Source organism: Scyliorhinus torazame, chromosome 2 (assembly GCF_047496885.1).
Source record: "Scyliorhinus torazame isolate Kashiwa2021f chromosome 2, sScyTor2.1, whole genome shotgun sequence".
NCBI classification, from domain to species: Eukaryota; Metazoa; Chordata; class Chondrichthyes; order Carcharhiniformes; family Scyliorhinidae; genus Scyliorhinus; species Scyliorhinus torazame.
The window spans coordinates 67046119-67060529 of NC_092708.1; the positions used below are offsets into that span (position 1 = coordinate 67046119).

General features: G+C 53.4%; 1 protein-coding gene across 4 annotated transcripts in view; it reads right to left on the reverse strand.

The window, feature by feature from the left end:
- The window catches only part of LOC140388225 (histamine N-methyltransferase-like), a 95867-nt gene that overhangs the window by 76385 nt on the left and 5071 nt on the right, over positions 1–14411 (reverse strand). For all 4 annotated transcript variants that reach the window (XM_072472065.1, XM_072472046.1, XM_072472037.1 and 1 more), the window contains exon 2: positions 9142–9197. In XM_072472065.1, the coding sequence (XP_072328166.1) occupies positions 9142–9197 (56 nt within the window). The remainder of the gene's footprint in view (positions 1–9141; positions 9198–14411) is intronic.

Below are 14411 nucleotides of genomic sequence, written 5' to 3' on the forward strand. Positions count from 1 at the left end.
AGCGCCGAGTTCGCCGACGCCGGAATCGAGTTCGGCAATTCGCTGGAGAATCCAGGTTTACGCCAGAATCGGAAGCAGCCCCATCTTTGCGATGCTCCTCCCCCACAAAAATGGTGTACTCGGGAGTACACCACACGCCGTAAGATTGGCCTCAGGACGTCACCTGATACCCTCCCCCGATATTCCATCCCGATGGGGCGAGTCCCCCACGGTGTGGGACAGGTGTGCTTACATCGTTCGGGGACCTCGCGTGGCGGCTGCGGACTCGGTCCAGCGCCGCCACAGTCAGGAGGGGGAACTATTCCGCTGGCAGGGGGGGATTTAGGCGGGGGCTGGGGGGACGGTCCAGGGGTGGTGAGGCAGGTTACAGGGGGGTGGCTTTTGGCAGGCCGGATCCGCAGGTAAAGCCGGGGGCTTTACACTGCGCAGCTGCTAGCCCCCACCGGTGAACAGCAGCGAGGAAGAGGATACGGACAGCGACAGGAGCACTTAAATGGTGAGCCCGAGACACCACGGCGCACCAGCCTGGGGGCAACACTGACTTTCCATCACAGCTGTCTCTAACACCCCCAACATCCCAGAGACACTCACCTCAGTTGGGGATTATAGTGAAGGCGGCTCCTGTACGAACAACACATGTGCTGCGGTACATCAGGTGGAGGTAGGAACCCCCGAGGAGGCGGATGGTCGTAGAGCGGCCCAACCTCAGGGACTAGCTTCCATCTGGACAGGTTTCGGGCTTCTGGAAAGGGCGGTCCCATCGATAGTAGAAATGCAGTCAAAGAGCCAGGGACTGCACGAGGGATTGTCAGCAACCACCTGTGCCTGCAGGTGAGTTGGAGAAGTCCAAACGCCTACAGGGGCAAAAGGCGGAGCCAACCATGCATGTCATCCAGGCCAACACCGCACGGGTGGTGTCCGTAGTGGAAGCCTTAGGGCCAAAGGTATCAGCCATGGGTCAGGATGTCCAAGGCCTGAGTCACTCTGTGTTAGCAGTGGCAGAGGCAGAGGACAGGGGTGAGATGGGCAGACGTTGCTGGTGGACACGCCCAAGGACCCCAATTGAGCCGGTGCTCACATTCCAGTGTCCCACCCCAAACCCTCTTCACCTAATAGTGACTCCTCCCCCCCCCCACCATCCGCACCTCCGCAACGTAAGGGTTTGGTGGGACCGTGGGATGGAATGGCCAGATTGAATGCATGGATAACCCATGTGGATGTGGGAAAGTGCTACCATGGGCAGGAGTCAGATGTTGTCAGATGATGCGGAGCTTCAGAGCGCATCGCAGAACAGTTTGTCATCACCCTCCATCCCATGGACCCGAACCGCTGTTACTGCACACCCAGGACCCGCACCCCACAGTGAGGCAGGTATGAACCATGGAGGGGGTTGAAAGGGGAGGGGTTGCCCAGGGAGGGTGCTCATGGGAGGGGATGGTCGGCGGGGGGGGGGGTGGTTTGGACATGGGACAGGATGCCTGTGCCGCTGGTCAGGCCCCGAGGCGGTGAATCTGGAGGCGGTCAGGGCATCCTGTGCACGTCGGCCCTGTGATACACAATCAATACTCTTGAGTCCACGTGGAGTCATATCGATTCAGCTTTAATCAGATAGAACTATACCCAGCAGCGAAGATACAGAAGTGAAGGCTGCTGGGACGGCATTGGTTCTTATGCCCCGCCTCTCAAGGCGGGGCTATGTACATTGCCCAATGGTAGACTCCGCGGTCTAGCCAATGGTCATTCCCCTCTCTGGTACCGCAATACCTGGTATTACCACATTCACCCCCTGTTAAAAAGAGCCAGCGGGGTGATGGCCAGTATTACTGTCGCCCTTTATGGTAGGACCAGGTATTGCAGGTACCATGCTATCGAGGGTTGCGGAGAAAGTTCTTGCGTTGTTAATTTTCTTCATGGTGCTGCAATCGGATCATCGGGCGGCCTGGTCGTCCTACTGGAGCGTATAAGTTTCGGCGGCGATCCTGGTGAGGGCCCCGGCGGTAGTGACTCCGGGAACGTGGTGTCTTTCTCCCAGGCAGTTTCGTCACCCCCAGGCGGCGCTGTAAGGTCGGAAAATGGGCAGAAGGAAGGGGTGCCTGTAGGGGGCGTCGGTGCCTGCTCGGCTCTGGGTCGGGGTTCTGGCGGCAATACTGACCCTCCGGTCAGGTATGGTGGGGGGGGGGGGCAGTGGCTCGGGCGCGCGTGGGGCTCCGGCGGGTGCCAGGTCCCGGAGGGAGACTGTATCTTGGCGTCCATCGGGGAACGCTACGTAGGCATACTGGGGGTTGGCATGCAGCAGGTGGACCCTTTCGACCAGCAGGTCCGACTTGTGCCCCCTCGCATGTTTCCGCAGCAGGACGGTTCCGGGTGTTGCTAGCCAGGTTGGGAGCGAGGTCCCCGAGGAGGATTTCCTGGGGAAAACAAGGAGACATTCATGAGGTGTCTGGTTCGTGGTAGTACATAGCAGTGACCGAATGGAGTGAAGGGCCACTGGGAGGACTTCTTGCCAGCGGGAGACTGGGAGATTCCTGGACCGAAGGGCCAGCAGGACGGTCTTCCAGACCGTTCCGTTCTCCCTCTCTACCTGGCCGTTTCCCCGGGGGTTATAGCTGGTCGTCCTGCTCGAGGCGATGCCTTTGCTAAGCAGGGACTGGCGCAGCTCGTCGCTCATAAAGGAGGACCCCCTATCACTGTGGATGTATGCGGGAAAACCGAACAGTGTAAAAATAGTTTGGAGGGCCTTGATGACGGTGGTTGTGGTCATGTCCGGGCAGGGGATGGCGAATGGGAACCGGGAGTACTCATCAATCACGTTCAGGAAATACGTGTTGCGGTCGGTGGAGGGGAGGGGGCCTTTGAAGTCCATGCTGAGGCATTCAAAGGGACGGGAAGCCTTTATCAGGTGCGCCCTCTCTGGCCGGTAGAAGTGCAGTTTGCACTCCGCGCAGATTCGGCAGTCCCTGGTGACTGTCCTGACCTCCTCGATGGAGTAAGGCAGGTTCCGGGACTTAACAAAATGGAAGAACCGGGTGACTCCCGGGTGGCAGAGGTCCTCGTGGAGGGCTCGGAGGCGGTCTACTTGTGCGGTGGCACAAGTGCCGCGGGATAGGACATCAGGAGGCTCGTTCAGCTTCCCGGGACATACAAGATCTCGTAATTGAAGATGGAGAGTTCGATCCTCCACCACAAGATCTTGTCGTTCTTAATCTTGCCCCGCTGTGCATTATCGAACATGAAGGCCACCGACCGTTGGTCCGTGAGGAGAGTGAATCTCCTGCCGGCCAGGTAATGCCTCCAGTGCCGCACAGCTTCCAATATGGCCTGGGCCTCCTTTTCGACCGAGGAGTGGCGAATTTCGGAGGCATGGAGAGTGCGGGAGAAGAAAGCCACGGGCCTGCCCACTTGGTTGAGGGTGGCGGCCAAAGCTACGTCAGGCACGTCGCTCTCGACCTGGAAGGGGAGGGACTCGTCGATGGCGCGCATCGTTGCTTTTGCGATGTCCGCTTTGATGCGGCAGAAGGCATGGCGGGCCTCCGTCGACAGGGGGAAGGTTGTGGATTGGATTAGGGGTCGAGCCTTGTCGGCGTAATTAGGGACCCATTGTGCATAGTAGCTAAAGAAGCCGAGGCAGCGCTTTAGGGCCTTGGGGCAGTGAGGGAGGGGGAACTCCATGAGGGGGCGCATGCGTTCGGGGTCGGGGCCTATGACTCCATTTCGCACTACGTAACCTAGGGTGGCTAGACGGTCGGTGCTAAACACACACGTCTCCTTATTGTAGGTCAGATTCAGGAGGTGCGCGGTCTGGAGAAATTTACGGAGGTTGGTGTCGTGGTCCTGCTGGTCATGGCCGCAGATGGTGACGTTGTCAAGATACGGGAACGTTGCGTGTAAGCCGTACCAGTCAACCATTCGGTCCATCTCACGCTGGAAGACCGAGACCCCGTTTGTGACACCGAAGGGAACCCTTAAAAAGTGGTAGAGCCGCCCATCTGCTTCGAATCTGTGTACTGGCGGTCGCTATTACGGAGGGGTAGCTGGGGGTAGGCAGACTTGAGATCCACCGTGGAGAAGACCTTGTATTGCGCAATCCTGTTTACCAGGTTGGCAATACGGGGGAGAGGGTACGCGTCCAGTTGCGTAAACCGGTTGATGGTCTGGCTTGGTCGATGACCATCCTATGCTTCTCCCCGGTCTTTACCACCACTACTTGAGCCCTCCAGGGGCTGTTGCTCGCTTTGATGACCCCTTCCTTCAGCAGCCTTTGGACCTCGGACCTGATGAAGGTCCGGTCCTGGGCGCTGTACCATCTGCTCCTGGTGGCGACGGGTTTGCAATCCGGGGTGAGGTTCGCAAACAGGGAAGGCGGGTCGACCTTAAGGGTCGCGAGACCGCAAACAGTAAGGGGGGGTATAGGGCCGCCGAATTTTAAAGTAAGGCTTTGTAGGTGGCACTGGAAATCCAGTCCCAGAAGGGTGGCTGCGCAGAGGTGCGGCAGCACGTATAGGCGGAAATTGCGGAATTCCCTGCCTTGGATGGTGAGGTTCGTGAGGCAGAACCCTTTTATCTGCACCGCGTGTGACCCGAAGGCCAGGGAGATCCTTTGTTGGGTGGGATAGGTGACCAGAGAACAGCGCCTTACCGTGTCGGGGTGGACGAAGCTCTCCGTGCTCCAGGAGTCGATGAGGCATGATGTCACATGGCCGTTGATGGCGATCATCGTGGTGGCCTTTGCTAGCGTTCGGGGCCGACTCTGGTCCAGGGTAATGGAGGCCAGCTGCAGCATGGAGTGAAGATCGGGCAGCGCATCATCAGCCGTGTTGGTGCTTGAGGCCCCATCCAAGATGGCGCCGTCCATGGATCGCACATGGAGTCCGGGGACTCCGAAGGTGGCGGTGGGGAGGGACAAAATGGCGGCACACTCTGCTCCCGCGAGGCGGAGGCCAGCTGCAACAAAGGGTTTTGGTCGGGCAGCGCGTAGCCAGCCGTGCTGGGGGCTTGAGGCCCCATCCAAGATGGCGCCGGCCAGGGATCGCCCATGGAGTTCGGGGACGGAGACCCCGACGATTGGACCGGCGAGGGGCAAAATGGCTGCACGCACTCCTCCAGCATGGTTACCGGGGGGAAGGATGGCCGCGGCTGCGACGCTGCTTGGCGGGGCAAAGGCTGCGGTGCGTGTTGGGCCGGCGGGGCTGGGAAAAGGGAGTATGGCGGTGGGCCTGGGACGGTCGGGACTTGGAAGAACGGCTGTGGTTGCACAGTGGGCGGCTGGAAGAACGGGTGAGGGTAGTCATTGGATACCGCGTTCACCGCGCGGGCGAGGCAGACTGCAGCATAGTGTCCTTTCTTGCCGCACCCTTTGCAGGTGGCGGTGCGGGCCGGGCAGCGCGCGTGCGGGTGATTCGCCTGGCCGCAGAAGAAGCAGCGTTGGCCGGCGGCGGTAGCGGGGCACCTTGCCGCGCAGGCCTGCAGAGTTAGCGGGTAAGTCTGGGGGTTAAGCAGGCAAGTCTGGGGGGCTGCCGCGGCGGGGTGCCATGCAGCCCAGGGGGGCGCGGTGCGTGCGGGGGCGTACGCAAGGGCGTTTTTGTACGCCACGTCCATGGACCCTGCCAGGGCCCGTGCCTCGGTGACTCCCAGCGTGTCCATTTCGAGTAGTCTTCGGCGAATGTCGGGGGAGATCATACCTGCCACGAAAGCGTCTCAAATTAAAAGTTCGGAGTGCTCGTTCTCCGACACCGCTGGGCAGCCGCAGTTTTGGCCCAGCACGATCAGTGCCCGGTGGAAATCCACTAGCGTCTCATCTGGGCTCTGCCGTCTTGTTGCCAGCAGGTGACGGGCGTAGACCTGATTAAGTGGACGAATGTAGTGTCCTTCCAGCAGTTCCATGGCTTTATCATAGTTCGCCGCCCCTTCGATCAGGCGGTAGATCGCCGGGCTGACCCGCGAGCGTAGGAGATGTATTTTCTGCCTTTCCGTGGGGGTGTCGGCAGCCGTATCGAGGTAGCTCTGGAAGCATGCCAGCCAATGCTTAAAAATCACGGCAGAGTTTTCTGCGTGAGGGCTGAGCTGAAGGCACGCCGGCTTGATGCGGAGATCCATCCTTCAAAGTACTTATCTGATTAAATTGATACACAATCAATACTCTTGAGTCCACGTGGAGTCATATCGATTCAGCAGAACTGTACCCAGCAGCGGAGTTACAGAAGTGAAGGCTGCTGGGACGGCATTGGTTCTTATACCCGCCTCTCAGGGCGGGGCTATGTACATTGCCCAATGGTAGACCCCGCGGTCTAGCCAATGGTCATTCCTCTCTCTGGTACCGCAATACCTGGTATTACCACACCCTGGCGCACACATTGTGTGGTCTCCTGTGTCTGGCCGGGCCCCAGGTCCTGACCATCCTTGAATCTACCGTATCCTCCTCGTTTGATGAGGCCTGGCGTTCAGCCTCCGCCTCCAGCGCATCACCTCTCAAGCGCGATGTTGTGGAGAACACAGCAGGCCACCATAATCATCAGCTGCCCCCGAAGTCTAGTCGAGAGTCATCCTCCCCATCACAATGCATTATCTGCCTCCTTTACTGGACCCCTTCCATGTACCCCCACCCAAATCCCCAAAATGGGAGAATCCCCAAAATGGGAGAATCGCCAAAGAGACCCCCTTAATAGGGGACACCACCAGCGACCTCCTTAATAGGGAGACTCACCCCAGGATCCCCTTAATGTGGGGACCCGCCTCCCCGGACCCGCTTAATAGGGAGACACCCCCAGGGACCACTAAGGAAAGGAGCCCCCACCCACAGAGATGCCCTAACTAAAGGACACCCCAAAGAGACCCCATAACTAGATTGGATTTGTTTTATTGTCACGTGTACCGAGGTACAGTGAAAAGTACTATTATTCTATGTACAGTCCAGGTAGATCGTTCCATACATGAAAAAAAATAGGCCACACATAAATGCATAATGTAAATACATAGATATAGGCATTAGGTGAAGCATACAGGAGCGTAGTATTACTCAGTAAAGAAGATGTGTGAAGAGATCAGATCGGTCCGTACGAGGGTTATTCAGGAGTCTGACAACAGCGAGGAAGAAGCTATTTTTGAAACTGCTAGTCAGTGGTCTCAGAATCTTGCATCTCCTGCCCAATGGAAGAAGTTGGAACAGTGAATAAGCTGGGTGGGAGGGGTCTTTGATTATGTTGCCTGCTTTCCCAAGACAGCAGGAGATGTAAACAGAGTCAATGGATGGGAGGTGGGTTCGTGTGATGGACTGGGCTGTGTTCACAGCTCTCTGTAGTTTCTTAGTCTTTGGCCGAGCAGTTGAAGGGCACCTACAGAGATCCCCTCATTAAATGGTGTCCCTACAGAGACCCCCCTAACCAGAGGGACCCTCCACAGGTACCCCCTGACAAAAGATATCTACCACAGAACCACCTCCCCCCTCCGACTGTCTTGGCCACTGTCTGTGCGGAGTCAGCGCGTTTTCTCTGTGTCTGCGTGGGTTTTCTCCGGGGGCTCCGGTTTCCTCCCACAAGTCCCGAAAGACGTGGGGTGGGATTCTCCGCTCCACTGTGCCACATTTCTGCCCCGACCGGCCGGCGGGATTCTCCATTACGCCAGCCAGTCAATGGGGTTTCCCACTGTGGGGCAGCCCCACGCCGCTGGAAACTCCCGGGCGCCGGCATAATGGAGAATCATGCCAGCGGAGAACATTGTCGGGGGAGGAGGGTGGCCCTCACTTGGACTTTGGGGGTAAATCCCTTTAGGGTCCACTGTGAGGACCACCACATCAGGCTCATGCTTGGTGAGACGTGTTGTATTCCCCACCCATGTGAGCCCCAGCACAGGGGACCAGATAATCATGGAAGGCTTGCTAAGTGGATCTACATCCTCCCGTTGGGCCGTGAGCGTGAACCTCTATCCCACCGCCAGCGGGTGGTCGGAGCATCGTGATTGGATCGGCGCCAAGTGCCGATACTGATTTTTAAATTCTCTGTCCCATCGGGAAATGCGCTTCAGGCTTCCCGGGACAGAGAATTCACCCTTTAGTGTCCCATGCAAAGAATCCAGCCCATGTCTTTGACAGAGGCCAGGTCATTATCACACGTTTGATTTGAGTCTTAAATTAATGGTTAGACAATGTTAGTTTTCCCAATATAATCTTTATCCTATCCCTTTTTGTGTTTTCTGCTTATTCCCTTATAATGATACCATTTTTATAAAATGGGCTTTTCACAGTAACTTCATTGACGCCTATTTGTGACAATAAGCGATTATTATTATTATTAAATTATTATTATTATTTGAAAGACTCCATTCGGCCCAATGCTTTAAAATGCGTATTGCCAGGAAATATCTGTTCAAGAGGCTTTTGTTCCCAGTGACATGAGTTTACAAAACAAAATAATGCAAATTTTATTAATTTTAATTGAAATGAAATGAAAATGAAAATTGCTTATTGTCACAAGTAAAATGAAGTTACTGTGAAAAGCCCCTAGTCGCCACATTCCGGTGCCTGTTTGGGGAGGCTGCTACAGGAATTGAATCGTGCTGCTGGCCTGCCTTGGTCTGCTTCAAAAGCCAGCGATTTAGCCCTGTGCTAAACCAGCCCCGAATTGCAGTAAGTGCTTTCATGGCAGGGTGTAATATTTGTGTTTGCATGGTATGGGTGTATGTTATATATGCACTAATACAGGACATATTCACTGTTTTTAACAAATGATTGTTTGATTTTATGTTTTCTGGAGATAAAGTCAATGACACTTTAGCATAGACAGTAAAGCTCTATTCTATTCTATTCTATTCCACATTGTGGTAATCCAGGGCTGAATTTCATGGCCACTGCGATGGCCCCTCCCAATATCCAGAATGCTGGGGGCAGCATCTCCAAGGCTATTTCTGGGAGCCTCCATGCAATTGCATGCCCATTTGACAATTAATTGTCTGTTCCCGGGCTTTCAAGTTACACAGTGTGCATTATTCTTGTATTTTCTAATGTAAAAATTATCGGCATCAACATTTAATGCTTGACCCTTTTTTTCACATGTCAAAGAAAATCGAGATTTGATTGAATAGCCTGTGTAGGATGATAAAATACAACAGATACACCATTAGTTACAGAACAATGGACACGGCAGGACCTACCTGAACCACTTCCTACTCCCAGGACATTTAGACAGAAAGCTCCCTTTTCCCCAATACTGCAAAAAAAACGAAAGCTTTTATTTTGAAAGGATATGAATCAATCTGAAATTACATTTGTAACAAAAGGGTTCACTGAACAACGGCTGTGTAAATCTTAATATAAGCTGCAAAACGATAGCAGTTAATTTGTAAACCTGCAAAGTAAAATTTATCGCCGAACACGGCAGAGACCCCACGCGAGGACCCGAATGTGCCGAAAGGCAGATTCATCCTCGCGGAACCCTGGGTCCCGACCGGATCGCGAACATGATCCCGCCCACCCCCCCCCGCGACCCCAAAATCACAACCAGCGCCCAGGACCCCACCAGACGTGACCCCAAAATCGCAACCACCACCTGGGACGCCGCCAGACGCAACCACTCACCTTCCACAGGTCAGATTTCTCCCACCGGATCCCGGGACCATCCAGAAGCAACCGCCAGCCGAGGATGCGAAGGAAACAAGGTGGTCTGCAGATGAGACTAAAGCAACGTGGTGTCATGTTTCCTCTCCTCAGCGTACTCCTGGAAAATTTCCAAGCGATCGTTAAGCTGGATGAGCTTAACGCTAGACTTACCTCTCAGAGGGAAGTTAGAGACTGCTGTGTGCTCTGTTTCACAGAGACATGGCTCACTCCTGCCTCATCTGACTGGGCCATACAGCCTGACGGCTTCTAAATACACCGGACGGGCCGTCCGGCATCATCGGGCAAAGCGAAGGGTGGGGGAGTGGTTTGCCTCCTCATCAACTTCTCCTGGTGTTCGGACGTGGCGACCCTGGCAAACTACTGTTTCTCAGATCTGGAATATCTGACTGTGAAATGCCGTCCGTACTACCTTCCAAGGAAGTTCACTTCTGCCATCATCACGGTCGTCCACATCCCAATCCAGGCGAAAGTGAAGAAGCCGTTTTACACCGCTAAAAATAACAATGAAACAGAACACCTGGAGGCCTTGTTCATTGTGGCCGAGGACTTCAACCAAGCCAACCTCAAGAGGGTACCAAAATTCCAACAACACATTTCCTGTCCCACCAAGGGCGCCAACATCCTTGACCACTGCTACAGAAACATCAAGGACCCCTACCGATCCATCCTCCGACTGCACTTCAGAAAATCGGACCATAAGATGCTCCTTCTCCCGGCAAACAAGCAGAAATTTAAGCAGGAGAATCCAGTTAAGAAGGTCATGCAATGCTGGTCTGAGGCAACAGAAGAGCTCCTACACGACTGCTTGGAGTCAGTAGACAGGTCCATATTCAAGAGCTCAGTGGCCAACCTTAAACGAGTATGTCACCATCGTCAGCAAGTGCATGGATGACTGTGTGCCAAAGAAGGCAGTATATGTTCCCCAATGGAAAGCATGGTTTAATCAGGAGATTCACTCCCTACTGAAGGCCAGGTCTGAGGCATTCAAGATGAACGACCCTGACCTATACAATAAATCCAGGTACGACCTCCGCAAAGAAACTAGAATCATCACGCAAATCCACCTCCCAACCATTGACTCTGTCTACACCCCCCACTGCCTTGGGAAAGCGGGCAGCAAAATGAAAAGACCCCTCCCACACGGCTTATTCTCTCTTCCAACTTCTTTCAGCGGGCAGGAGATACAAAAGTCAGAGAACAAGCACTAACGGATTCAAACGCAGCTTCTTCCCCAGTGTTATCAGACTTCTGAATTACCCTTTTGAAGGCTGAACTGATTTCCCCCCGCATCTTCTCTACTGAGTAGTACTACACTCTGTATGCTTCACCCGATGTCTGTGTCTATGTATTTACATTGTGTGTGTATTTATCATATGTCCTATGTTTTTTCATGTACGGAACACTCTGGATGGTACGCAGAACAATACTTTTAACTGTATCTCAGTACATGTGACAATAAATCAAATCAATCAATCAATCAATCAATCAAATTGTTTGAACTAATATTGAATAAGTAAGTGACCTGAAATTCACAGTAATGCTGATAGAAACATAGAAAAAATAGGAGCAGCAGAAGGCCATTCGGCCCTTCAAGCCCATTCCGCCATTCATTATGATCATGGCTGATCATCCAACTCAATAGCCGAATCCCGCTTTCCCCCATATCCTTTGATCCCCTTTGCTATAAGTGCTATATCTAACTACTTCATGAAACCATACAATGGACTCAACTACTTCCTGTGATAAAGAATTCCACAGGCTGGTAAGCACGGTGGCACAGAGGTTAGCACTGCTGCCTCACGGTGCCGAGGTCCCAGGTTCGATCCTGGCTCTGGGTCCGTACTGTCCGTGTGGAGTTTGCACATTCTCCCCATGTTGAGTGGGATGCGCACCCCCACAATCCAAAGATGTGCAGGCTAGGTGGATTGGCAATGCTAAATTGCCCCTTAATTGGAAAAAATGAATTGGGTACTCTAAATTTATATTAAAAAAAGAATTCCACAGGCTGATCACTCCCTGAGTGAAGACATTTTTCCTCATCTCTGTCCTAAATGGGTTACCCGGTATCCTCAGACTGTGACCCCTGGTTCTGGCCACACCCACCATCGGGAACATCCTTCCTGCATCTACACTGTCCTGATGATGGTGAAACTGTCAGCATTCCCTCTCATTGCCCTTATGAAATTAATGGTAATTTTTGGAGTCCGAATAGTTCATAAGAAAGACGTTTATTCAGCATAACAGCAGTATTCATACAGGACCCAGTTACACATCTCAGTATCCTCACTCCTTTCTGTCAGTTGTTACAGCAGCTGACCTGTTATCCTAATGCTGGTAAACTCATAACCCAATCAGTACCAGGGAACAATCATCCCCAGCTGGATGAGTCCCATGCAGGGTTAGAACAGGAACATAAAGGGTTGGATTCTCCGCGGGCGGGATACTCCATTTTGCCGGCAGCCCCGTGGTTTCCCGACGGCGTGGGGCTGCACCACAATGGGGAACCCCATTGACCAGCCGGCGTAACGGAGCATCCCGCCGTGAAACAGAAATTTGCCACGGCGGGATGGAGAATCCAGCCCAAGAACTAGGACCAGGAACAGGTAATTCAGTCCCTCGAGCCGCTCCACCATTCAATACTGTAATAACCTATACGGAACACACGGGGCTGGCTTAATTGGGGCAATTGGGGCACCCAATACCGTGGGGCAGTACAGTAGCCTTGTGGATAGCACAATTGCTTCACAGCTCCAGGGTCCCAGGTTTGATTCTGGCTTGGGTCACTGTCTGTGCGGAGTCTGCACATCCTCCCCGTGTGTGCGTGGGTTTCCTCCGGGTGCTCCGGTTTCCTCCCACAGTCCAAAGATGTGCGGGTGAGGTGGATTGGCCATGATAAATTGCCCTTAGTGTCCAAAATTGCCCTTAGTGTTGGGTGGGGTTACTGGGTTATGGGGATAGGGTGGCGGTGTTGACCTTGGGTAGGGTGCTCTTTCCAAGAGCCGGTGCAGACTCGATGGGCTGAATGGCCTCCTTCTGCTCTGTAAATTCTATGGTAAATTCTATGGTAAATTGTTTTCCCCGTGTGGCTTGAGGATTATGGGGCGCGATTCTCCCATACATAGGCTAAGTGTTAACGCCAGCGTCAAAACGGGAGTGTTGCACACCGGCGTCAACGGCCGTTTCAGTGCCACATTCTCCGGTCCACACGGGGGCTAGTACGGACGTGACGGGAAGCGTGGGGCACGGTTGCGCGGACGCAGAGTAGTGTCAGAGATGCGGCACCACACAATTGACGCGACGCCGTGGCGCACATAAGGCAATGCGAGCACAGAGACCGCTGACAGAGCTAGATGGCGCCATGCCGAGCAGCACCCCGGTTCATGGACCACGACATAGAGACACTCCTGGACGGCCTCGTGGAGAGGCAGGGGCGCCTGTACCCGGACCCAGCCAGAGGGTCCCAGCCAACTTGACTCGGCGTCTCCCAACTGGACGCCCCCCTATAAACATGGTACACGATTTCTGATGGAACCTGCCCCATCATCTGCTCCACTCATGCACCTCGTCTTTGTTTATGCATTGTTTCACCCTCATCTCCCCATCCCTTCCTCTCCTCCCTGCATGCTATTTGCAATTCGAACAGTCCCTCACCTTTCACTGATCAGACTCTGAGAGCACCTTCATCATCAGATCATCAGCGCTCACACTGAGCCGTCTTTCCCCTGTTATATTACGTGATTGTAATACAACGTTACTCTTTTGCTTACTCCCAGAATGGTCTGATGGTTGTAGTTCAATGAAACGATCAGTCTTTAAATTAAGCAAATAGCATTTAATGAATACCGAATATAAATATTAATGAGTTTGTTCACTCTTCTACAAATATAACTGATGATAAATTAAATCGGAAGAAGTATAAATAATGTTTAACGACACGCGCCAACTAAGATATCTCTCTAAAACCCTGCTATTTAGTCACTCCTGATAAGAAGAGGCGGGAAGATCCTCTCAGTTCAATTTATATACATGGATCTGGTGCTGCCATCTAGTGGTTGTCTAGCAGTATGATACAGTTGTTAACCCTCCATATACCAGCAGATATACAGATCACTGCACGCCCCCACGGATAACAGACCAACCCATACTACAGTATGTGCCTGCCACATAACTCCATGGTCGACCCCCACTACTCACAGCAATTGTTATATTCACTCCCTGACAATCTTCTCACCCCCCCACCCCCCCAAACAGACTCCGATCTTCACCATCGCTGTGTATGGGGATTACCCCACCTTCTACAGAATAGGGGGTCGTCCCTCACCAACCATACACCCTCGTCCTGTCATCTGTCCTTGGATAACCAACATATCGCCAACCCGTTCCTGGCGGTTCTAACCCACCAGTCTATCCAGACCTAGGAAGTAGCCCCTTCCTAGGAGTACACGCTCAGCCTGTTCCTCAATACACTCGGGTAGTGGTGTCAGGGAATTTCCCCCGTTCTACCCACACATTCTTCACCCGCCGCAGCCCATACGCACCACTCTCACCACTAACCCCTCCTTCCCTCCAATCCCCACTATCTGGAATGTCTACTTACAGTACCAAACACTTGGGCAGGTCTCAGAGCAGAAGCGTTGCCCCACACCCCACCATTTGGTTGTGGGACGAAAAATGTATTCAGTCATTCCGGACACAACTCATCCCCTTCTTCAGAGGTCCCTTTGGACTGACCCCACATGTTATTTACACTGAGTAACCCTATGGTGATGCTGATGTGAGGGAATCGGGCTGCCCTACAATTCGC